We start from the raw sequence: 24,191 nt of genomic DNA on the forward strand, positions 1-24,191 counted from the left end.
GACGCATATGTTTTGTAGTGGTTGTTCTGGCGGGCATGTTTTTTTGCGGGATCAAGTGTGATGTCGTTTGCAGGGCGGAGAAGCTTCCAGATGGCCTTGCTTGTAGGGCTGAGACTTGCTGGGGCGGGTAACGGCTGTAATAAGTGGGCGGCCGGCTTGTGCCACCAGTCTTGTCAACTTATTATTACTGACTGACTTACACGGTCAGTATGTGATCACTGACTGCTCTTTTTAATGCGGCCGAGCTTTGGAAACAATGTTGGCTTCAGATTCAAGGACTAACTAGTCGTTGTAGAGCTCAAAAAAAATCTTGTAATCTCGGACGCTTACTTCTGCTAGAATGGTTCTATGTCGTAATTCGAGGTCCAGATGCCTTGAATTACTAGAGTGGCATACAGAGCATTCTGGGAGCATTACGCATATCCTTCTTTTCGAAGTCTGTCTGTGATAGTTATCTCATGTTGTTACCATTGTTACTGAGTAGGTTAGTACCTACAGTAGTAGTATGTATGTACATACCCACGGTGCCTCATTCGCCCGCTTATGGCATTTCCAGCGATCGACGTGAGAGCATCGTGGTACAATTTTAAAGTACAATGAAAAAAGGCGCCAATTCTAGTCGCATGCTTAATAAATTGCGCAATGGATAGATAGCAAATTCATTTATTTAGTACTGAAAATTTGAGCCAATATGCGCAGAACATGTCACTGGCAGGCCGTTGATCCGTCAGCCTGCAGCAAAGCCCGCCCTGCTGTGGCCCTGCCCTGGCGACCCTGGCTTGCAGCGATGGACCCCGCTAAAGGGCCGCTAAAAAGGCAAGAGGTGGATGCTTGGATCTGCCTGCTGGAGCCTGTCAACTTGATTGGTGTCCCACTATTCCAATTCCAGCCACCAACAACTCCCGGTGCGCTATCTCGCAGGAGAGGAGGCCCAGGTCCACTGCGGGCAGCTGCACTGGCCGACAGCTGCAGCACACCCAGTGCATTGCTTGCAGCTCCTACCAGGCACTTCCCTGTTTTCTCGCCGACCTCGACATGTGATTGTCAACCTACAGGCGGACAGGTGCTTTTCCTCCTCGTCTCGCCACACCCAGCAGGAGATCAACAACTTCTCCAAATTCTGCACAACGACGCCCCAAACCCCTCTCTTCATGCCATCCAATCTCTTGCCGGTTCCCCCGCCCTCTCCTCATCCTGCTCGGACAATCACCAGTTTCCACTGCCCGTGCACACCACACACTCACACACACATCACCACAAACACCCGCCTATCGACCCGAGCGGGGGATCCAGAAACGCTCCCGCAGATAAGACTAAAACAGTCGGACAGCCCAGACAAGACCATCCACGGTAGAAAAAGCAAAGGCCATCTCCCTAACCCTCTTGCCACCCTTCTGTCCTGTCTTCCTTCCATCTTGTCTCTTCTTCCTCTTCCTCCATGGCCTCGACCTTGGCCTGAGCCAGCTTCACCCCTTCCTTCTCTCGCCAAGGTTCATAACCACACCACGCAGCTGCATTGCCAACAAAACAGCTTCAACTCTCTAGCTTCCCTAGCTGCACACAGACCCTTGCCCGTGCATCCATCCCCATTGTCTCAGGCTCGTGTGACGAACCGCTGTATACGGCAATCCGCTTCCCCCACCCGATGAAGTCTCGCTTATAGTGTCAACCTCACCACTGACCGTGCGCTGTCTCTCGCCCATGCCTCGCTCGTATCCTTCATCTCCGTCTTTTCCATCTCCTCGTCGTTCCCTACTGCAACCTCTACTCTCTATCATGGCCCTCCTAAATCCCATCTACGTCCTCTTCGTCCCCGTTTTGTTCCTCGTCACCGTGCCCATGGCCCTTTTCGCCGGCATCACCACCACCCTCGCCTTCTCCCTCCTCATCTGCCGTGGCATCCTCGTCTACCTGGACCTGGCCCTGTCCTATCTGCACCGCGGCCTCCATGGCCTCCAAGTGCCCGCCCGTCTGCACCGCGCCGCTGCCGCTCGTAGCGACCCGCCCTCGCCCACCTCCTCGTATCTCGCTCTCCGTCGCCGTCGCCACCGCCGGTCCAGCAACGCCAGCGTCCTCTCCGTGGGCGGCGGCTCCGTCACTCCCGTCCACGATATCGGCCTCGGCCTAACTCCTAGCGTTGGTCCTGAGCGTGACTATGAGGGCCTTGGCGGCTGGCGCGTCGGTGACGACGACATCTGGACAACCATCAACTCCAGGCTCGAGCTGCCCGACAGCCGCTATCCCCGTCACCACCACCGCTCGCCCTCCGGTGGTGGCGCCTCTACCCCTGGCGAGGGCGGCTTCCTTATGATGAAGCGCCGCACCCGCAGTCCCGAGATCAAGACCATGAAGGCGTCCCTCTCCCCAGGGCCGGCCTCCCCCAACAGCTCCCGAACCAGGACGCCCTCTACCTCTCGCCTTGGCTTCAGCCCATCCCTATCGCAAGAGGGCTATTTCTCCCTCATCATGTCGCCGCAGATGGCCTCTAAAATGGCTTCCAACAAGTCCGCGGCGCAGCAGCATTACTCATGAAACAACGAATTCTTATGACGCTATGACATGAACATGAAGAAAAAAGGAAATACGTAATACAAAAACAGCTACGACCGCATCACGTTTTACGTTGTCTTGCATTTACTGTACACTATCATCTAGTTGGGCAACAGGGAATGGCGGACATTTATATCTTTTTCGGCAGCTGAACACAACTGTACATTACACGATATTTATGACCAGACATGAACCGTTTTCAACCCCGAAAAGGTAGTACTTTATAATCCATTGTATCTGGTATCAAATATTGAACATTTTCAACCAATATTTAGAAACAGTAGTTCATGATTCATTGTAGCCGGGGTATTCCAGAACCTTGATAAAAACAGTATCCAACGCTTCAAAGCCAAAACAATTAGTAAACAAAATGCCTCCACGCCTCCCATACCGTCGGAGCACAACAGAGTCCCCTTCCCTCTCCCCCGTCACAGCGTCTTCCAAAAGTAATTCGCGTAAAAGAAGCGCGAAAACTTTTTCTCAATGTTCACCACGTGCACGTCGCCCTTGCGTTCATTCCGAATCACCGCACGCGTCCACTCCCCGCCGCCCGCCTCGCCATCCCCATCGCGCTCCACGTCTATCCCCAAACTCCTATACACCTTGAGCCGCAGCAGCACCTCGTCGTCCACCAGGTCCCTTCTCGCCGCGCCGCCGCCGCCCTGCCCGACGTCGCCCTCCACGCCCTGCAGCTCCAGCTCTTGCAGCCGGGCCGCGAGGTCCGCCGCCTTGAGCGCCGCGCGCTCCGCCTCGGCCTCGGCGTCGCTCGCCGCCTTGGCGGTGCGGAACTTTTCGCTGTCGAGCGCCGCGGCGTGCTCGGACGACGCCGCGGCGGCGGCGGGCGAGTCGTGTGCGTCGAGGAGCTCCCGGTGGCGCTGGGAGACGGCGGAGAGCTGCCGCGCGAGGCGCTGCAGCGAGGAGGAGGCCTCGCGGAGGCGCAGGTCGCGCGCCTGCCCCAGCGTGGAGAGGGACTCGTCGACGCGCTCGACGGCGGCCTTGTCGGGGCCGATGTTGAAGTTGTCGATCGTGTGCCGGATGAGCTGTGGAAATGGCAGGTCAGGCTTGGAGGAGGAGGATGCGGTGCGGGGTAGGGGGGGAGGTGCGTACCGTCGCGGGATCTTCTGCGAGCAACATGGTGGCGGTTGTGTCGAGAGACGGCGCTCTGGTAGGTTGTCTCTGGTATTGAGGAGAGAAATTTGGAAAAGGGTCTCGATAGTCGCGCGTCGGTTGCTTTTCTTGCGGTTTCTTCTTGGTCGTTTGAGTGATTTCAAGGCTTTTCGCTATCGTTGTCACGCCGCGTTCGTGCAAGAATCCCGTTCTGTAGTGGAGACGAGTAAACTAAACAGAAGAGTCGCGTCGGCCAGGCGACAGTTAAAGCTGCCTCATTCGGCTCCACCCATCTTCCACGAGCCGCACCAGTCACGGCCCTCTCAAAGAGAAGAAGAAGGTGACATGAATATCCAAGGTGCTTAATAAAGAATGCATTTCATAGTTGACAAATGACACTTGCTGTTCAGTTCATTGCATCTTGCCTGTTTTACCCAGCCAGCTTCTTTCCTCTTTTGTTCAGCCCTTCTTGGTGGATACAGTCAACGTCATCTGCGCCACAACCAGACGAGAGCACCCGCCACACTCCTCGCCAGGCCTTTCTTCCCGCCCCAAAGCTGGGACCCCATTCTCTCGCGACCTTCGTCCACGACCTTGACATCCATCTGGCTTTGCGCAATCTATAGAGTTCCTCCAACTGTCTTGATACGAAGCCTTAATATCTGCCCTCCGACGACGCTACCCCTTCAACCACCGCGACCTTTTCCTGCACCCTTGCTTCTCGGAGGACGGACGAGTCGCCCTCCCCGCCAAAATGGTTACCGAGCTTCCATGTGAGTTGCAGCAACCCTCCCTACGAACCGACTGCCCCAAAGCTACGACAGCTCCCCAGGACGCCATAGGGAATCATTGTTGCTAATGCAGCTAGCAGATGCTCTCGATGCGGAAACGTGAGTTTCAACCCGCTCAGGGTGCCGTCTACCTTCTCTCCAAGACCCGGCCGATCCCGATAATCCGTACCACCATGAGGACGTTGCTAACATGTCTGCGAATCCCGCCTCCAGGCCGCTCAACGCCGCAGAGCTCAAGGTTCTGCGCGCGCAGTACGAGAAGGAGGGTGAGATGGTAGGAGTACAAACAAAATTCAACTATGCCTGGGTAAGCCACCGCCGTCGCCGCCGTCGCCGTATTCTGCCCTCCCTTTTCCTTTTTCCCACACTCATACTGACAAAATCTCGCCAAACGCAACAGGGCCTCGTAAAGTCCACCAACCGCGGCGACCAGCAGCTCGGCGTCCGCCTGCTGTCCGAGATATTCCGCGTCGCCCCGGAGCGCCGTCGCGAGTGCCTCTACTACCTCGCCCTCGGCAACTACAAGCTCGGCAACTACGGCGAGGCCCGCCGCTACAACGACCTGCTCCTCGACAAGGAGCCCGCCAACCTCCAGGCCGCCAACCTCCGCCAGCTCATCGACGACCGCGTCGCCAAGGAGGGCCTCCTCGGCGTCGCCATCCTCAGCGGCGTGGGCCTCGCCGCGGGCGTTGTCGGCGCGTTCATCATGAGGAACGCCCGCAAGAGGTGAGGGATCGGGGTGTTCTAGGTACAGCTCGGGAAACGAGTGGGATGTTTTTTTGGCCTTTCTCTGTCACATCCATTTTTTTTTTTTTGGCGAATACTGGCATATATGGGCATGTACAAACAGTGCGGGCGCTACGTGGGAAACAAGTCACCTCCTCTCATTTCTACCAGCATAATTTCTTGTTCAACATCGAGTAGCGGGCTATAGCCTGTAGATTGGGGGGATCTACAAATACTTGCAATAGAAATACGAACAAAAATTTGCACACCATGACGGATAGGGGGCTTATATTCCCGGCATTGTTACGGGGCCGAGCTGTGCCTACAGTTTTACTTGATCACTGTCTTGACTTACTCGCAGAAGGAAGCAGAATTAGATACCAATGACAATAAGGAAGCTAAATGACAAAAGAATGTTGGCAGAAGAACAGGGCATCCGATCCTGCAGAAAAGAGAAAGAAAGAAGAAAGTCCAGTACGTGAATCGACTCGCATGTTTCTCAAACACAAGCCGCCGGCCATGCGTCAGGTCGTGTTGATAAAACAGTCAATTTCGTTGTACTAGATTATGAAAAGGGAAACCATAAGTGCGCAACGTCGGGGACAAAACCAATTCGCCAAGAAGACAACCCTCAAATGAAAGCAAACCTGTCCTCCAAGATCTTTAGTCAACCTTTGGCAACAGCTCAAAGCAACAAATGTCCAGCGCAAGAGGCAATCGAAGACAAGCCTTTTACCTTGCAGGGGCAAACATTGCCCAAACTCTTGTGGCTTTGCCTCTTTGTTGCCCTCGTCTGCTTGCGCATGTTTGGCATTGCATGACTATTCTGTAAACACTTTTCCCCAATCTAACCATTCCCGCAACAATGGTATTTTCGGCTAACAAATTAGATACGGAGTCGTAATTAAAATGGAAACGGGCCTGAAGAGGTAATGAAAAGACTAAGCAGATAAGGAAATGTATGGCGTAGAGCCTGTGCTGCAAAAGGCATCATGGTACTCAGACATTGGTCGTACAGAGAGCAAGCCATTAATGGCGCAGTGCTCGAGTACCGCCAGTTTATCGCAGAGAGAAGCCCTTGCGCTTGCCCTCCTTCTCGAGAGGGCGACCACTCTCGATACGCTGCTTCTTGTCCTCGAGCTCCAGGCGTTGGCGGTCGAGCTGCTCCTTCATCTCGCGGTGGCGGGCGTAAAGCTCCTCCTCTGATTGCTTGAGCTTGCTCTCCTTTTCTTGGACCTTTTGCTGGAAGACCATCTTCATCTCGGCTTCCATCTTGGCAAGCTTCTGCTCGTGCAGGGCGCGTTCCTCCTCTTGCTTGACAGCAGGGTTGACCTCCTTGAAGACGCTGGGGTCCTGAGACACACCCATAGCAATAAGCTTGTCGGTACGGTAGTTCTCATAGAGGGTGTTGTTTGTGTGCTCCTTGAGCTCCTCCATGTGGGTGCGGATAAGCATCTGGCGCAGCTTAACAAAGTCACAGTGCTCCTCGTTGTCGACTTCGATGGTACCCCAAGGGTATTGACGGCCACGGACAGCGCGTCCATCGGGGGTCTTGATCTCGGTGGCGGCACCAACAACGGCAAAAGGAACCTTGGACATAATCTCATTGTTCTCGGCAATGGTCTCCTCATCATCGAGCTCGTAGCGGGGACCCTCGAAGATCTGGATACCGTGGTGCTTGATATCGGCCAAGATCTAACCATTGTCAGTACAAGGAAATGCATCAATAAAGCAAATTCCGCGTCAGACTTACTCTGGCCTTGAAGCTCGCAATCTCCTCATCGGTGAGGGTATCAGACTTGGCAATAACGGGAATGAGGTTGACCTTGGTGTGGAGGCGGCGCATGACCTCAATGTCAAGTGGCTTGAGAGAGTGACCAGTGGGCTGGATGAAGAAGACGCAAGCGTGGATTCTGTTGTCAACAATGTTCATCCGGTTGACCTTGTTCTCAGCATCGAGATAAGCATCGTAGCGCTGGTCAATGTTGTCGGTAATGGGGCGCCAAGACTCGTCATTGTTGACAAAGTCACCGAATCCGGGGGTATCAACAACAGTCAGGCGGAGGCGGACACCAGCCTCCTCGATATCGGCACTGATGGACTGGATGGTGACAGTCTTAGGGATAATGTCGAGGCTAGGTCCCTTGCGCTCCTTGGGAGGATACAAAGAGGTGTTGAACAGAGTGTTGACGAGGGTCGACTTGCCGAGGCCAGATTCACCTGTATAACCATTAGGTCTGATAAAACGGATGCAAGCAATTAAACTTACCAACAACCATGACGTTGAAGTTGAACCCCTTGCGGACACTCTTACGGTGCCACTGGTTAGGAAGGTTGGCAAATCCAACGTAACCGGTCAGCTTGCGTCTGACAATGTTCCTGGTATCCTGTGCAGGAGCAGAGATGGGCGCATCTACAGATGCAGTGTTAGAAGGGCTAGCCCATTTGGCGAAGTCTGCCGGAATATCAAGCTTGCCGTTAGCGGGGGATGCGGGCGCCATCGTGGGCGGGGAGCCGCTGCCATTGGTAGCTGCAGAAAATGTTAGCAATGGTTTTCAGATAAAGCAGCGGCAGCATAGCTATATAGGCGGTAAAGGGCATGTGCATTGGCAATTGGAGGTTCCTGACAGGTTTGGGCGTTGGTTGTGGCTTCGATTGTTGAAATTGGAGGGGCTATTTCCGTTAGGTCGGAGCTTCCTCCGTCAGAATCGAATTTGGTTGAATCCATTGAGCCAGAGTACAACTCGTCAAGTGACATTGAATTCCAGTGTATCTTTGGGGGATCCTGTACGTCTAGCATGCTCCGGTAAGGCTGGACAACGTTTGGTGCTATTGCGATTGGGGCGCTGGAGCTAAGGCGTAAAGAGGCAGCTGACAGGCTCGAGATTCGCTTGGTTTGTGGTTGCTGAGTTCCTGGGCTTTCAAAATCGATCTTGGCCGCCGAGGGGGATGCCTTGTCCAGTTGAACGCTTCGGGTGCGGTACTTGACTGGATGAACAAAGGCAAATGGCATGGTAGGGAAAGTACTGCTGGTCCGCCGTGGCGTGATGGAGCGGACGTCCAAAAATGCGAAGCCAAGAAAACGTAGATTGTGAAAGTTTATGCCGGACCCAAGAGTCGTGGAGCAGAAAGAAGTCGGATGAGAAGGGGTGATAAGAGGGATTCCAGGACAACTATGGGCGTTGTGCACACCCAACGACCGCGTGGCGGGCATGACCCAGAAACAGCCCCTTTTGCCTTTGCGACTGCCATTCGGCGCGAAGCAGAGTATCAAGCGAAGAAAGAGGAGTCTTACCCATAATTATGTATAAAGAGCGGTCGACCGGTTCTTAAGGAATGGTTGGAAGGAAGTACGGCTTCTGGGATTTTGGTTAGCAGAGCTCCTGGATCACGAGTGCAGATGCGCCCTTCGCGATGTTCAGGGACAAGGTCACCGCGTGCGGAATTGAGTCTGGAAGATCTCAAGGAATATTCTTGGCTAGGTTGCAGCCAGAATCCTCCGGAATCTTGAGACTAAAATTCTGATGCGCGATGGTTTCGTCGGAAGGGGGTGACGAGGCGGATCAATCTGGGGGGAAGGTACCTACCTATCAAAGGATGAGGAATCCTAAATGACAGCTAAGACGAGATGAAGAAGACGTAAATTGACAATCTCGTAGAGACGATGCGTCAAGATAAATGCCAGACACGCAACTGAGAAACGAGAGAGGCAGTAGCGATGATGGCGGAAGAACGACGAAAGGAACAGACTGACGTGAGGATCGCAAGTTCGGGCTGGCCACAAGGAGGAGAAGGGGGGGGACTTTTTGGGTGGCCTTCAGCATGAATTGGGGGACAGGAGGTGGAATTTGCGCCCTGGTCTCGGGTGGCCTGGCGCCCTGGCTCTGCTCTGCATGCTGGGCCAGTGAGAGGCTTGTGCTGTGCCGTTGGTGCTGGGGCCCTTGGCCGGGGGCTATTGGGGCCTGGCTAGAGTGGTTGAGTGGCACCTGGCAAAAGGGGTTTGTGCAGAGCTAGCCTTGATTGGTTTAGCGTTTCCAGGGGGCCAGTGGACTTTTCTCTGAAGCTCAACGGCAATCATGGGTCGCCAGGTATCAGGTACAGAGATTTGCATCCGCTCGCCAGCACTCAAGAGACTGTGATGCGGGTAAATGAGGTATATAGTACTTCACAAGGGAGGAGCTCTGATGCCCCAAGCTCCCTCTGGGACATCAACGTTCCTGCCACTATCCGGCTCCTGTTTTTCCCTTTACTTGATGCTTTGGCTTTTACCAGTAATTACTTTTTTGATGGACGTGGTACCTATGTATGTAGGTAGATAACAAAGTGCTAGTTATGTTTTCTTCCGCTGCAGACATCCGATACTGGCGATGCCACCACGAAACGCCAAGTAAATCCTGCCCACTCTTCGCAGCTTCCCAACTTCCCTTGCTCCCACCAACCGTAGGTACTGCACTTGACACGACTTGATACTCTTACATGCCAGCTCAAATTTCGACCGATGTGTGCCGCTTTAGCGGATCTATCTCCTATCGATTAACTACGGGAAACGTGATGTGCTGGCATTTGGGTTTTTCTTTTGATGTTTTACTGGTAAGCATGCGGTCCAACCCACAGGGCGGCACGAAAAGGGGCCACCTGGGGGGGTGCAGAGAAAAAAAAGAAAGGAGCAGAGTCACATTTATGTGTCTATTGGCATTCCTATTTTCCTCGGTTTTCTCCTCCTTTCCCTAAATTATCTGATGCTCACCGTGCACGGACATTATCGACGGGAATTTTTACTTCGGCGCCATTCCACAGACATATGGACCAACTTTTAACGCCTTGCCCAAGCACGGGCCGATGCTCAGCTTACCCCGGACTTCCTCGCACTTCGTGATGGTGTCCGCTGTCGGTTCCGGCCATCTCAATCGTGTGATGCAACCCGTCATCATCGCGCGTCCGGGAGCTGCAGTCGTTGTAGTAATACATCAATACTGGTAGAACCGTGCATGTCAATACGGAGTGGCTCCGTATCGGGACACTATCTATGTCTACTGGACTTAGCTTGAACGTCACATGCGAGCCAGGGTGTTTCCGCTTGATGATGCACCATGCTGGTGGCTGTCCGTCTTGTCGCCCAGCCGTATATTCGCCTGTTATGGGTCTTTTACAGGTCTCGCGACAACTACCTACATATTCACATGCCCTGAGCTACGTTGTGGTTTAAAACGACTCCGTGCTAGCTCTTGGGTCAATTGTAAGTTCATCCCCAACTTATAGGCGCGCCATCGCTCAGGTCTCCGCATCCATATCGTAAACCCCAACACAGCCTAACCAACATCCCACTGTCCACTTCCCACCCCCTTTAACAAACGGACGCAGAGGCAGGAAAACATGAAACGATCTTGAGAATCAGCGACCCCCCACCAACCAAAGGCGGGGTGTTGGAGCGGGAGTTGCGCGAGGCATATAGGGTAGGTAGCAATCAGCGTGGAGAAAATAGCTACCAATGCCCTTTTAAATCAGAGAACAGATCCTCAATCGAGGGTGAACCCCGAATGGAGCTACACGACCGGTGCATGGTGTGACTATATAATACACGTAATATTATGACACTCTAGAGTACAGGGCCCTGACCTTGCGAGAAGAATCTCTTTGACTCCCCGCAGCGCTCGCTCTTGCACCCAGGGCAACGCAGCAGCATTTGTTTCGAACAGGCATCGCCGCTATGAAGGTGCTGCTTGGCGATGTCGGCGAGAGCCTCGATAAATACGCGGCTACCATTCAGGCTGTCTGCTCGCTTGATAGTGTCTTTGTGCCCGCTCTCACCGATAACCTCCTCATCAAGTTCATACAAAGTCTCAATGTGGTCAGACGTGAAGGCGATAGGGACAAGGATCATATCTGTCTGGCCACGGGCAACGTAGCTCGAGACGGTATCCGATGTCTGAGGGCCCAGCCAGGCACTGGGGCCGACCTGCGACTGCCAACTGATGCGGTAAGGATTGGAAAAATTAAGTTGCTGCATTACTGCATAGACTGTGGCAGCAACCTCGCCAGGATATGGGTCGCCTATCAATATTGTTAGAATGGCACACTCTGGATTTATCGTTCCCCATGTTTCGTGTGTACGAACCTCGATTGACAACCGACATGGGCAGGCTGTGGGCGGAGAAGAGCAGAACTACGTTCTTTCTGCGTTCTTCGGGGTATTCGGCAAGCTTTGCCTGGATATTCTGTGCAAAAGCCTTGGCAAGACCAGGATGTACCGGCCAGCGATCAATGACGCTCCAATTGATAGCACCCTCAGTCTCTGCCCTCGTGTTGCCCTCCAGTCGGTGGCGCCACTTCCACAACTCATTGATGCTGCTCCCAGTTGTCGAGCAAGAATATTGGGGGTATTGAGTGAATGCCACGGCTCGACCGCCTTTTCCTCCGCCGAAACCATCTTCAAGCATTTTCTTATACATGTTTTCGGTCAGAGGGTTTGCGTAACGGAAAGCGACGTATGGTTTGTGAGGCGCCGTCTCTGGGGAGATTTTGTCGAGGATCTTGCACATCTCAGCACACTGATGCTCGGACCATTGTCGGATAGGCGAGCCTCCTCCAATGGCATCGTATTGTTTCTGAATCTTGGGTGTACGGCGCGCCGAAATCAATGGGCCGAGATAGTTTTGAAGCCGACCGAGCGGGATGAGATCACCGTCGGACTGCGGAGCGATCGGGTTAGGGCAAGGCAGCAACAGGATGCAGACGAGTACTTACAAATAAACGGCTTAAGAAGTCGCCAACCTCGGCCGTGGTTGACGGACCACCCATATTCAGGAAAACCATGGCCGTTGGGCCCTTGGATCCCGTCGCATTTTGTGTGACCGGGGGCGCTGACGTAGTGGCCAGTCGGCGCCTCTGAATGGCGATCTGTTGGAAGCTTGTAGTGCTCCTGGGGATGTTACGGCAGAGCTGCCGCGTCGTTATACGCAGCGCCATTCTGTCGCGCTTGCAACTGTTGATGAAAATGAGCTGCAATGCGAAATGTGACTGCGATACGAGGTGTGCAGAGTGTGCATTTGCCGATTCAGAGCTCGTGTTGGTGGTCCGGAGATCATACAGGCCGACGGCTAGGGCCGAGCTGACCCAGCAGTTATAAGGTACTTGCTCAGAAGTGGCGCTGTAGACACAAGCACAAGTCGCTGCTAACGTACTAAGTGACCAATCACTGCGCAGCTAATAATCATTGATGCACGTGATTTCGTTGTATTTCGTGCTCCAACGCCTGTGAACGCATTGATGATAGCGAGAGTAATGTTAATAGTGGCGATAGTGACGATAGCGATCATACAAATTTGAAGAGACTAGATATGGTGAGGGATAGTTGTAGTTGATCATCTGCCTACGTATCAATGCTGTGCTCAATCGCCCGTTGAGGCACGTGATTTCGTGTGTAGTTTCAATTATCCAACGCGTCTGTGCCATTATTCTTAGCACACTGTACGTGCCTGGAGCGACCTCCAGGCAGCATCCCGGGACCCACTAGACCAGCTCGTTGGACTTCGTCTTTATTAACTGGTCGTCTGCCCGTCCTTGCCTTGGTGCTTCAATATCCACTGTCTGCTTGATTTATAATTTATTTTTACAATGTCTGACTGGCGACGGGACGAAGAAGATGACGGGGATCTGGAGATCGACGAAACCGTGTGTATCATCGGCATTGCGATCGATTAGACGTGCGTCATGCTAACGAGGACAGTCATACAAAACGCAAAAAGATGCTGTATTGCTTGCAATTGAAGTCAGCCAGTCAATGCTCAAGGCCCCTCCACCTTCAGACTCGAAAAAAGCAGACCGGGATAGCCCCGTTCAAGCTGCGCTGAAATGTGCATATCACTTCATGGAGCAACGCATCATATCCAACCCCAAGGACATGATTGGAATTTTGCTCTTTGGCACAGAGAAGACAAGATTTCAGCTTGACGAAAATGGAAGAAGTGGCCTGGGATACCCCCACTGCTATTTGTTTACCGATCTGGACGTGCCCTCTGCAGACGACGTCAAAGCCTTGAGATCTCTTGTCGAAGATGAAGAGACTGACGATGATATCCTAAAGCCGACTACTGAAACCGTTTCTATGTCAAACGTGCTATTCTGTGCCAATCAGATCTTTACAACCCGCGCCGCCAATTTCGGAAGTCGGCGACTGTTTCTGGTGACAGATGATGATAACCCACATGCCACGGACAAAGCCGCCAGATCAGCCGCCGCCGTGCGTGCCAAGGATCTGTATGATTTGGGGGTGTCGATAGACCTATTCCCAATTTCGCATCATGACAGCAAGTTCGATCTGGCCAAGTTCTACGATGTATGCCCTGGTGTCTGTCTACCTACAGTGTATCTTACTGATGCTTGTTCCAGGATATCCTATATCGGGATCCATTGGCTGAGGCAAACTCTCCAGAGGTTGCGGTCTGCAAGTCGGGAGATGGACTCAGTCTCCTCACTTCACTTATATCAAACATCAACTCAAAGCAAACTGCGAAACGAGCTATATTTTCCAATCTGCCATTTGAGATTGCACCTGACCTGCAGATATCTGTCAAAGGCTACAATATTATACACAGACAGGCGCCGGCAAGAACTTGTTACATATGGCTAGACGGCGAAAAACCGCAGCTGGCTGTGGGTGAAACGACCCGGATCGCCGAAGATAGCACACGCACTGTTGAGAAGGGCGAGATAAAGAAAGCATACAAGTTCGGCGGCGAGTACGTGTACTTTTCGTCTGAGGAGCAAAAGAGCCTCAAGGACTTTGGTAGTCCTCTTATCCGCATCATTGGCTTCAAATCTCGTCGCTCAATTCCGGTGTGGAGTAGCATTAAGAAATCGACATTCATATACCCAAGTGAAGAGGGTTACGTCGGCTCTACGCGCGTCTTCACAGCGCTATGGGAAAAGTTGCTCAAGGACAATAAGGTGGCTCTTGCCTGGTGTGTGGTACGAGCCAACGCGAACCCGATGCTTGCCGCCATCATGCCCTCAAAGTCGCAGTCCGACGAAGAGTCCGGAACGCCATTTCTGCCCGCTGGACTGTGGTTGTACCCTCTTCCCTTTGCAGACGATCTCAGGGAAATCAAGCCCCCCGGACAGTTGGCCCAGGCGTCCGATGATCTCAAAACTCGGATGCGTACCATTATTCAGCAGCTACAGCTGCCAAAGGCGATGTATAACCCGACCAAATACCCCAACCCATCGCTGCAATGGCACTACAAGATTCTACAAGCACTTGCTCTTGAGGAAGAGGTTCCCGAAACTGCCGAAGACGCCACCTTGCCCAAGTTCAAAGCCATCAGTAAACGTGCTGGCGGATATCTTGAGGAATGGTCAGAGGCCCTTTCAAACGAGGCCAAGTCTACCACTGAATCAAGGGCGGTGAAGAGGGAAGTTGATGACGAACTGCCTGAGCGGCCAGCAAAGCGCGGAAGGACGGCTTCGGGTCAACCAGCTGGGTCTAGTCTGACCCCGGTTCAGGTGAAGGTTGCGATAGACGATGGGTCAATTTCGAAGATGACGGTTGCTCAACTAAAAGATATTGCCGGGGCAAAGGGCCTAAGTACCAGCGGAAGAAAGGCTGATATTATTGAGAGATTAGAGCAGTGGGCGGAAGAGAATTGATGGGCTGTGGAAAGTCATTCCCTGGGAGGGGTGAACTGAGTGTTATTAGTGTGCATAGGATGTGTGTACTCTAGCTATGTGGAATTTTATGAAACAAAAATAAAGGAAAAATGAAGTAAAAAGAAAATAAAATAAAAGGAAAATTGAACATTGATTAGCCCATGACTTGAATACATATTTCGGGCAAGTAACCAGTCACACCATAACGTCGACGGAGCACTGCTAGCCGGACGTGATCGCGGCTTTCCAACAAGTTGCCTGCCACTACCAGGAACCACGCGCCCCACAAGTCCTTTGCGAGTTCCTCGCGCGCCAGCAAAGTTGAGGCGAACCCCTCGTCAACACTTTTGCGCCGGACGTCAGAGCGCGCTGTTTCCATCGCTGAAGGGCCCAATTTGTTGCCCATGTATCAGCGGCAGCTCTGGCGCGCGTCCTGACGGCTCATTATGGCGGACTTTCTAGCTTCTTTCAACTTTGGCGCGGCCGGGGACGAGCCGGTGCATGACGAGGCCTGCTCCAGCCTCGACGACGTGCTGTCCCGCTTTCGCGATGCGTTCGACGGCAAAATAACGGAGACACGCGCGGAGCGAATTAAATTAAGCGTCGATATCGGCCCATCGACACAGTTCACCGTCTTCGCTGGTCAAGGCGACAATGTCGACTCGAACCTCAGCACAGTCTCTGCTCGCGAAGCTCTCGTGTCGCAGCCGCAGGAGACCCCGATATTACAACGCGCCGTATCGCAAGAAATACTCAATAGCATAGGCGGTATAGATGGAAGCACCTGGTCGATGGTAGAGGAAAACCGCAAAGCGCAGGGCTGGGTCATCACATTCGCCTGTAACCACTCGTGGCAGCAGTGGACTCGCCACGGCAAGGCCGCGCAGATGCAAGCCATCCTTGAATACAGCCAAAAGGAGATGGATTTCGTGTCCCGAGGTAAGCTTCTTCGATATTACCGCCTAGGACTTTGCTAACCTTCCCAGCGCGGCCTGCATTCGACTGTGGAGGATCGGTGACGATTAGCTTTTCTAAAGGCAACAGCGCCATCACCGCCAACTATTCACACACTCCTCTTCACCGAACCGTTGGCGAGGTTTATGATTTGTTCAAGCCACCACCTCGGCCTCCGAGGGCCGTTTCTAAGAAGAAAGCGCCCGGATCGGCCAAGAAGAGCGACACGCCACGCAAGAAACGAGCCGCGATCAACGCCGATGGAGAACCTGCTCCCAAGAGACCGAGATCACGACCGAAGAAGGGCGCGAAAAATCAACTTTCGCAGGCTGAGTTGGTCCCGATTACAGAGGGCTTTGTCTCGACCGATGCAAACCGCACGACTGTAATCGACGCTGCGGATCAAGTTGCTCTTGCGGCTCTTTCAGCAGCGACGGCGGCGGAAGCCCTTCCAAATACCGGTTCAAAGGCAACAACAAAGCACAACACGGCGTCGCTGAATGTGTCACCTGAAGAAGCAGAGCGGCGACGCGAAACGGCTATCAAGAAGCTCACAGAAGCTGGTATCGACCCAGCCACACTCAACGAGGATCAGTTCAGCATTTTCTCCAACCAATCGCCGGAAGTTCAGGCCGAGTCGCTGAATATGCTCGTTAAGTACGGTGCAGAAAGGTTGCACATTGTTAACCCAGCAAAAAAGGGTAGCTCACGGCCGGCTCCGAGCCAGCCTGATGCCCAAACAATAGCATCTGGCGCCGTCAACCTTGGGCATGACTCACCTAGTGAAAGTACAGGAGAAGAAGTCTCTGTCGCTGAAGCAACTGGAACGTCGGAGACGCCTCGAAAGGGCGGCAAAAAGGGGATGAGATCGCGAGTCTTTTGCTTTAATTGCAAGCTTTCGAAATCCAAGGTAGGTCCTGAAAACACGCGATCCGAACGACTATCTAATCGTTCCCAGTGCTCGAAGGATAAGCCTACCTGTACTGTGTGCCAGCAGTCTGGATTGACGTGCGAGTACCCAGTGCCCAAGCCCAGACCGAGAAAGTCTGCCGCTTTTGTCACGGAAGACGATGATACTATCATGTCGGAGACTGTGGATGCCGAGGGCGAGGTAGAGGACTCTAGACCAGAAGATGCCCAAACATCGGGAGTTGTTCATGCACAAGAAGTTGTTCATGCACAAGAAGTTGTTCATGCACAAGAAGTTGTTCAAACAGAAGAAGCTGCTGAAACACACGTCGTCGAAACTCACCACCAACCATTGGCCTCTAGCCAAGTTCTCATCGCAAATATGATGGAATTAACCCCGGACGATGAGGGCAATGGCTCTCGACCCATGGGAGATGCGAGCATTCAGCCCACCACATACGAGAACCCGGCTCCGGTAAGCTCGGTCAACTGGAGCTCTGGCGGCCTGGCCTTGCCACAAGGGCGCGTCTTCTATCCAGATACAACTGCTGTAGCGAGAGAACCGCTGCCAAATAATGCCAGCACTGTCGTGGAAGCCACAGCCACGAGAAGATCACAGCGACCGCCAAAGCCTTCAGAAAAGGTTAAGAGCAGGGTACCGACGCCTGCCCAGGCTCTCATGGCTTCACCCCCTCGTGAAAGACATGAGAGTCCTCTCGAGCGCCACAACCCGAGGAGGCACGAGGCTCAACCACGAAACCCGCTTACCCTTGACCGGTCTCCGGCTAACCCCTACAGCCAGCCGGAAACTCAGTCGCAGTACGCAAGCGACCCTTATCGACAAAGCGCCAGCTACGGTCAGAGCCAAGGAGCGTACCCGCAACTTCAAGATGCCGCAACGGAGAGGATTGCATACGATCCCACTGCGTACCGTAACTCTACACATGTTGCACTGGCTAGAGCTTTTAGCCAGCAAGAGCCGCCGGCGCCTGTGCGTGCCAACGCTGCCAAACCCTCATGGCCGAGTCGCGGACGAGACGTCGGCGCGGCAGGCACCCTTGAGCGAACCCACAACTACACCGGGGGGAACAACACCAACAATAACACTGGGAACACAATGGTTTCGGTGCACCCACAGAACCAGCCTCACAGCCTTGGTGGTAACGGTAATGGTGGCGGCGCGCATGGCGTGATGAGCGAGCCAAAGCGTGGCGGCGCTCCACGAAAGTCTTATTCGTCACAGCCTACACAGCAGCCTACACAGCAGCCTACACACCAGCAGCAGCATCATCACCATCAAACAACGGTTGCGCCGAACCAGACGCAGCACGGGCAGCAGCAGTCTTGGTATGGATATAACGGCCTCCACGGCAGCTCCACGACCACGACGCATTCGAGCAACGGTTGGGGAGGTTCCGGCGGCAGTGGTTGGAACTGATGCAAGTAGGTGGTATGGAACTCGACTAGATGGAATTTTTGCGAGATTTCATGTACATAATAATTACTTGAGAGGTTGCTTTTTCGAGGGCTTGGCGTACGTGGATCTGGGACAGGTCTTTTGCTTCTGTTGTGTGCACATGGGATACCAAAGAGCATCTTCCGCTACAGGGAAGAACCTTGGCGTTGAATCTGATTTATCGATACGATTTTTCTTCTCTCACGATGAGGGCCTATTGCTTACTTACTGCTGCCAGTTGTGTGACGCAGGGTCTGGCAGCTAAAACAACAAGTACACGCGGGAGCGGACTACATACAGTAGGGGCTGTAGTAACTAGAGAATTAAGTAGAAAAGAAAAAAACAAAATTGAGCATGTGTTTGAAGAATTAAGTAAGGTAGTATTAATCTATAATAGGTCTAGATGGCAAGGCTGGTAATTTTGCGACGGTTTGTTTAGTCACTGGCTCCGAGGACGTTATTTCAATTAAGCAAGCGCAAACTTGCTCATAGAGCGTAACTTGGCGCCGTAAAAGTACAAAAGCCAGATGCCGACGATGCCGATGACAGAAAGACCGCCGAGGAGGCTGGTTCCCCGGGCGACGCCCAGGTTGCCGAAGAGGGGGTGGGCGAACAGGACGCTGCCGCAGGCCAGGGCGCTGCGGAAGAAGTCGTTGGCGGCGAACAGGCTGGCCGCGTACATGGGGTAGCTGAGGGGGATGTACACGAAGATGCACTGCATCACCACGAAGACGGTGGCGCCGTAGATGGTGATGCCGATGGTGGGCACGATCCAGTGGATGGACGCTCGCGCGGTCCAGGCGAAGAGGAAGAGGCCGATGGTCGGACCGAAGGCGGCTCCGAGGGCGGGGACCAGACGCTCCTCCTGGGCGCCGAAGCCGAACTTGACGATGCGCGGGTTCATGTAGAAGTAGAGGTAGCAGAAGTAGGCCACGACGCCGATGAGGCACGAGATGAGGATGCACAGGAAGACGAGGCCGATCTGGCCGAGGCTCATGTCGTAGTAAACTGGGTAGACGAGAGGAAAGACCTCGAAGACTATGATTTCAAGCTGTTAGTCTTCGGGGACCTTGTGGTGAATATCACTGCCTGAACTTACAAGAGTAGTAGATGCCGTAGATGATGGCGCTGTAGATCTGGACAAACAGCACGGCGGGATCCTTGAGGGTGATTTCCAGGGGCTTGATGAGGGCGTCGACGAAGGTGGCCGAGACGGTCTTGCTGCGCTGGTCGATCTCGCTCTGGGACATGAGGCGGGAGTCGCCGGTGAGCTTGCGGAGGCGCTGGGCGCGGTGCAGCAGGATGGTGGCGCTGCTCGTCTCGGGCAGGAAGAGGAGCATGAGGATGAGGATGGGCGCCGAGGCCCAGATGGACTCGTACAGGGACCAGCGCCAGCCCATGACGGGCACGGCGTAGCCGCTGAGAAGAGGGCCGAGGGCGGCTGTGAAGAGAGTTAGTGGATGCTTGATGGCGGGAAGCTATTGAAGAAGGACAGGGGCGGTGAGAGAGAGGGAGGAGAAAGACGTACGTCCACAGTAGGCGGCAGAGACCCAGGCCATCATGGCATAAGGGATGGCCATCAGGCTGTACATGTCGCCGAGGGACGCGCCGCCGGACGCCAGGCACGGCGAGCCGAAGAAGCCCTGGAGGAAGCGCAGCACCATCAGCCCCGCAAAGTTGTGCACCAGCGCCGTCGGGATCGAGATGATGACGAAGAGGAACATGGTCGCCGCGTAGACGGGGTTGCGACCGATGCGGGGGATCTCGCTGAGCGGCGAGAAGATGAGCGGTCCCACGCCGTAGCCCAGCACGTACAGCGACAGGCCGAGCGAGGCCTCGAGGGTGCCGACGCGAAACTCGGCCATGACGCCGGCCGTGGACGCCGTGTAGATGGCCGACGTGGTGTAGACGACAAAGGTGTAGAGGCAGATGAGCAGCGCGACGGCGTTGCGCTTCCCGTTGGACCAGTTGTGCGGGTCAGCCGGGTCGTCGGTGCGGTACCAGTCGACGAGCACGGCGCCGTCCTTGGTGAGCTGCGGCGCGATGGGGAGGGATTGGGTGCGGGCGAGGTGGCGCTGCTCGTCGGCCTCGAGAGCGGCTTCGGTGATGTTGTTGATGCCGGACCGGTGAGACGGGATGTGGGCCAGAGGGGCCACCGGCTCGGCGGCGGCGGCGGCGGCGGCGGCGGCGGCGGCGTCTTCGGTCTTCTCGGCAGCGGTGGCGGCGGCGTCGAGGGTGGATTTATTGGAGGACTGCGAGGAGGAGGATGGTCTGCGTGGTTGTTCGGTGGCGCCGTGGAGGATGCTGGCGTAGGCCTCGGGCAGCTTGAAGTCAGGCTTCTCCTCGGGGTACTGCAGGTAGCGGTTGTTGGTCACCCAGCGGATGATCTGGCCAATGGTGGCGTCGCGGATAATGTCCGCCATTTTGAGGAAGATGAAGAGGTCTTTTGAAAAATTGAGTTGCTGGTATCGATGATGAGATGGACAATATGCAAGTAAGGGTTGAGAGTCTGTACGGGTTGTTGTCGGTGAAATGCAGATTTGGGATAAGTAGTCTCCGTGTTTTCGTGACTGACTACTAGTCAAGGGTATAAAGTATATGATGCTGCTGAGACGGGGTATCTGTTATGCCAGAGCAGATGCAATGTTCGTGATGGTTCTACGGGAGTTCACCGACAAGCGACCAAGGCTGCATACTTATACATCTCTAGAACTATGGAACCTCTAGGAAGAATTGCATTAAAAATATCCGAATATGTCACCCCCATATGATTAATCAAAAGGTATAAAAAAAAAAAAACTACAATCGCATGACAGGGAGAGGGGCCGTGGGAAGCAAGATCCGAGCTGCGGCGGAGTTAGTTGGCTGGTGGTGTTAACTGTTAGAGCCGCATTGACAGCTTATAAATCCGAACCGCGAGATGTACAGTATGTAGGTAGATTCAAGCCCTGCCGCGCTAAAATCTTGCCGATTCGACCGTTTTAGTTGACGAGCTTGCAGCCTTGGGACTGGGCTGACGTGAACCAAGAGCGACGGGCAGCCAACCAACCGCCGCAGCATGCTGGATGGTGGTGGCCGGCGCAAATAAGAGCGAGTTTTTTGTTTGTTATTATTACTGCTAGATTTTGGATTCCCAACCAAGCAAGTACGAGGTGGAGAGAACGGAGGAGCGGTTGAGTCAAACCATTGCCAAGCTGTATGTGGGACTCATTTTGACCGTGAATTCTGACCGTGAACAAGTGTGATTTTTTTTTGGTGCTGATCTTGATGGAATCAATTGCATAGTCACTCGGACCTAGCACCGTTTAACAATGGACATGGCATGCCAATTCATTTGCGCCGCTCTGTTGGTTGGCTGGTGAACTCCAACATTATCACCATCTCTCACACACAGAGATGCACTTCTATGAGAGACTCTTTCTCAGCCATCCATGCACTGGGAAGACGGCAGCTCATCATAAGAATCAATAAACAATTAACGGAGCAATAAACAATCAATGGTGTAAAATTATCTGCTGCTCAGCGGCTGACGCCATACCCACTGCCTTTGGCCTAGCCCAGATTCGCTAGGGCAGCCACTCAGAGCCTGGATTACAAACCCTCTCTCTCTGTACGAAGCAGGGCTGGGTATCGAGGCTACCGATGATGACGTGCGATTCACGGCGGAAGAAATAAGAAACTCGATAGCCTGATTACCTATCCTTCTGTTTCACACGGTTAGGTAGCAATCTGGTCTTGGATTGCGCTGGCGCCAGCAAGAGACAAATAAAAGCTTAGAAATATGTTAAGCCACATGCGGAGTTTTGACATGATTGAATTGTTGGCTTCATCATAGAGAAATTACGCCATTCTTCCAATGATGCTGCTAATACATGGTTGTCGCAAACAATAGCCAGAGAAGGTGTCTTGTGTTGGCACGCTGTCTTATCCCATCTGCAGAGCCGCAACTTGTATATTGACAACCAACCAATGCATCCCACTTGTTTTCATGTTTCTGCTGTCTCGGCAGGTGAGAGAAATGCACATGCTGAAAGATTAAAGAGGGCCCAAAAATAAAATAAAAATATTAATGGCTGACTGTAAGGCGGCCAAGATTCGCTCCCCGTCTGGCAAGCCCCGGACATAACCGGACGAGACGGCTCACAACCACCGACAAGCGCCGCCTTGGCAGCCCATCGCTGTTACTGAAATCCGACCGGCACGGACATACGAAAGTAGATGCCAGTATACATTAAAGCATGTAGTCTGAAGGAGATATAATTATACAAAAGTAGTTAAAGTAATGTCCGTTGCGGCCATCGCTGTAGCACGATCCTGGTTTGCGCCAGCCAGTTTAGCACGCTCTTGTCAATTTGGCTCGCTCTTCTCTCTGCGCTCTTGCGCCTTGCCTGAGTTTGAAGTTGAACTCGCTGCAGGAGAAGCCCGCGCGACTACGACGGCCGTTCTAGCTGCGGTGGCTGCATAATCTCGTCGACCTTTTCCTCCAGAAGCCAACCCTCCACCGTCCTGCCGTCCCGGATCAGCTCCTCCGCCGCCGCCCGAAGCTTCTGCGCGACCATCCGGCGCGGCCCCTCGCCCGCCTGCGCGCGCAGCGCCTCCAGAACCCCGTCGCGCAGCCCGGCCGCCGCGTCCTGGTCGTCGCTGCAGTGTGGTAGGAGCTGCAGCATCACTTCGAGTGGCGGCCGCACCACCGCCTCGCCGCTGCCGCACAACTGCTGATAGCGCGCATACAGCTCCAGGGCCGGCGACGCGTCGGCCGCAAGCAGGTGGCCGCGCGGCGGCGCCAGTAGCCTCTCCCCGTCCTGCTCGGCGGTGGCGACGCGCAGCCACTCGTTGATCTCAGGCCCGGCACGGGCGGCCGCGGCCGCGGCGACGAGGCGGCGGGCGGCGGCCTTGGTCACCGGCACGCCGTTGGTATGCATGATGCAGTGCAGGCGCGTTGCCGAGGCCAGGTCGCCCTCGAGGATGAAGGCGTCGATGACGCTGTCGTAGTGGTAATCCTGCAGCCTGGTCCGCTGCGCGAGCATGTCCAGCGCCTCGCTGGCCAGCGCCGTGTCGGCCTGCCGCGCCGCCGTGTTGAGCACGTTCTCCACGACACCGTCGGGCGGGTTCACCTTGCCACCGCGCACCATGGTCTTCCACCCGGCGAGCGTGCCCGGGTAATGGAACGCGGCGCTGCACGCGTCCAGCGCGAAGAACTGCAGCGCATCCAGGCCCTGCGTAGAGGCGAGCGTCAGCCGCGCCACCAGCACCTGCATCATCTCGTCCACGAAGCCCATCTTGCCGAAAACGAACACAAAGACGTCGTAGATCCACGGCTCGACCTGAGCACCGCTCGCGTGCAGCTCCATGAGCGTGTCGTAGGCTAGCTCGTACTGCTCATCGCGGAGCAGCGCGACGGCGAGCGTTGGCTTGTTTTCCGGCCAGTCATGCTCGCGCGCGTGCTCCAGAATCTCCAGCATGGCGGCGTAGTTGGGGTGCACCATGAGGGACTCGAGGGCCCCGGCGTGGAAGGCCGGCGTCGGCTCGATACCCTGATACGCCATGTCCTTCATCAGGGCAACCAAGGTCTTGCCGCTGCTCTCTGGATGTCCCAAGGTGTCCACAATGCACTCGTACAGGAACGCAGTCAGCCGCTGCCTGCGTTGCACAACCAGGTGCCTGACGAGGTGCACGATGCGCTTGTGCCTGTCCACGGTGGATAAGGTAGACATCCAGGGCTTTTCACGGCCGCGCAGTGTGTGCAGGTGGTCGATCAGCTCGTCAATGGACGCCGCAAAGAGTGCTGTGTCGCTTGGGGGCGCTTTGCTCGTGAGTATGTTGACCAGCCTCGGCGACCGCGTCGTTGGTTCCGGTCCTGGTGTCGGCTTCATCATGCCTTGGATATAGGCGTCGATTGATGACGATGCTTCTGCGCTGTACGCTCGACGCTGCATCCTTGTCGGGATCGATGCTCCTCGTCCAAGCTCGCGGCGCAGTGGGCGTGAGCGTAGATTGGTTGAGTGCCGCGCCGCATGCCTCACCAGTGTCCTGTCGAAGGAGGGACAGAGGCA

At 54.4% G+C, this 24,191-nt stretch overlaps 9 protein-coding genes across 9 annotated transcripts; 4 read left to right on the forward strand and 5 right to left on the reverse strand.

Annotated features, from left to right (window-relative positions):
* Positions 1 to 1,776: 1,776 nt before the first annotated feature.
* Positions 1,777 to 2,532, forward strand: ISF_03359 (hypothetical protein; the record flags this gene model as incomplete). The annotated part of the gene is made up of 1 exon (XM_018846965.1): positions 1,777 to 2,532. One exon carries the CDS (start codon positions 1,777 to 1,779, stop codon positions 2,530 to 2,532), a length of 756 nt encoding a protein of 251 aa, XP_018705854.1.
* A 446-nt stretch (positions 2,533 to 2,978) lies between these two features.
* On the reverse strand, positions 2,979 to 3,684 carry ISF_03360 (kinetochore protein spc24; the record flags this gene model as incomplete). Its single annotated transcript, XM_018846966.1, has 2 exons — positions 2,979 to 3,590; positions 3,658 to 3,684. 2 exons carry the CDS (start codon positions 3,682 to 3,684, stop codon positions 2,979 to 2,981), a joined length of 639 nt encoding a protein of 212 aa, XP_018705855.1.
* A 727-nt stretch (positions 3,685 to 4,411) lies between these two features.
* On the forward strand, positions 4,412 to 5,178 carry ISF_03361 (mitochondrial membrane fission protein; the record flags this gene model as incomplete). The annotated part of the gene is made up of 4 exons (XM_018846967.1): positions 4,412 to 4,430; positions 4,529 to 4,547; positions 4,662 to 4,755; positions 4,849 to 5,178. 4 exons carry the CDS (start codon positions 4,412 to 4,414, stop codon positions 5,176 to 5,178), a joined length of 462 nt encoding a protein of 153 aa, XP_018705856.1.
* A 1,055-nt stretch (positions 5,179 to 6,233) lies between these two features.
* Positions 6,234 to 7,675, reverse strand: ISF_03362 (cell division control protein 3; the record flags this gene model as incomplete). Its single annotated transcript, XM_018846968.1, has 3 exons — positions 6,234 to 6,869; positions 6,928 to 7,394; positions 7,444 to 7,675. The coding sequence occupies 3 exons, from the start codon at positions 7,673 to 7,675 to the stop codon at positions 6,234 to 6,236; spliced, it is 1,335 nt and encodes a 444-aa protein (XP_018705857.1).
* A 3,095-nt stretch (positions 7,676 to 10,770) lies between these two features.
* On the reverse strand, positions 10,771 to 12,140 carry ISF_03363 (ferrochelatase precursor; the record flags this gene model as incomplete). The annotated part of the gene is made up of 3 exons (XM_018846969.1): positions 10,771 to 11,225; positions 11,290 to 11,863; positions 11,919 to 12,140. The coding sequence occupies 3 exons, from the start codon at positions 12,138 to 12,140 to the stop codon at positions 10,771 to 10,773; spliced, it is 1,251 nt and encodes a 416-aa protein (XP_018705858.1).
* A 648-nt stretch (positions 12,141 to 12,788) lies between these two features.
* ISF_03364 (DNA helicase, ATP-dependent, Ku70 subunit) lies at positions 12,789 to 14,819 on the forward strand (the record flags this gene model as incomplete). Its single annotated transcript, XM_018846970.1, has 3 exons — positions 12,789 to 12,845; positions 12,901 to 13,509; positions 13,563 to 14,819. 3 exons carry the CDS (start codon positions 12,789 to 12,791, stop codon positions 14,817 to 14,819), a joined length of 1,923 nt encoding a protein of 640 aa, XP_018705859.1.
* A 446-nt stretch (positions 14,820 to 15,265) lies between these two features.
* On the forward strand, positions 15,266 to 18,120 carry ISF_03365 (Fungal transcriptional regulatory protein; the record flags this gene model as incomplete). Its single annotated transcript, XM_018846971.1, has 3 exons — positions 15,266 to 15,758; positions 15,806 to 16,683; positions 16,732 to 18,120. 3 exons carry the CDS (start codon positions 15,266 to 15,268, stop codon positions 18,118 to 18,120), a joined length of 2,760 nt encoding a protein of 919 aa, XP_018705860.1.
* Positions 18,121 to 18,604: 484 nt separating this feature from the next.
* Positions 18,605 to 20,561, reverse strand: ISF_03366 (Major facilitator superfamily transporter; the record flags this gene model as incomplete). Its single annotated transcript, XM_018846972.1, has 3 exons — positions 18,605 to 19,176; positions 19,238 to 19,579; positions 19,667 to 20,561. The coding sequence occupies 3 exons, from the start codon at positions 20,559 to 20,561 to the stop codon at positions 18,605 to 18,607; spliced, it is 1,809 nt and encodes a 602-aa protein (XP_018705861.1).
* A 2,007-nt stretch (positions 20,562 to 22,568) lies between these two features.
* Positions 22,569 to 24,074, reverse strand: ISF_03367 (pentatricopeptide repeat protein; the record flags this gene model as incomplete). The annotated part of the gene is made up of 1 exon (XM_018846973.1): positions 22,569 to 24,074. The coding sequence occupies one exon, from the start codon at positions 24,072 to 24,074 to the stop codon at positions 22,569 to 22,571; it is 1,506 nt and encodes a 501-aa protein (XP_018705862.1).
* Positions 24,075 to 24,191: the final 117 nt, after the last annotated feature.

Source organism: Cordyceps fumosorosea (genome assembly GCF_001636725.1).
Source record: "Cordyceps fumosorosea ARSEF 2679 chromosome Unknown scaffold_6, whole genome shotgun sequence".
Classification (NCBI taxonomy): domain Eukaryota; kingdom Fungi; phylum Ascomycota; class Sordariomycetes; order Hypocreales; family Cordycipitaceae; genus Cordyceps; species Cordyceps fumosorosea.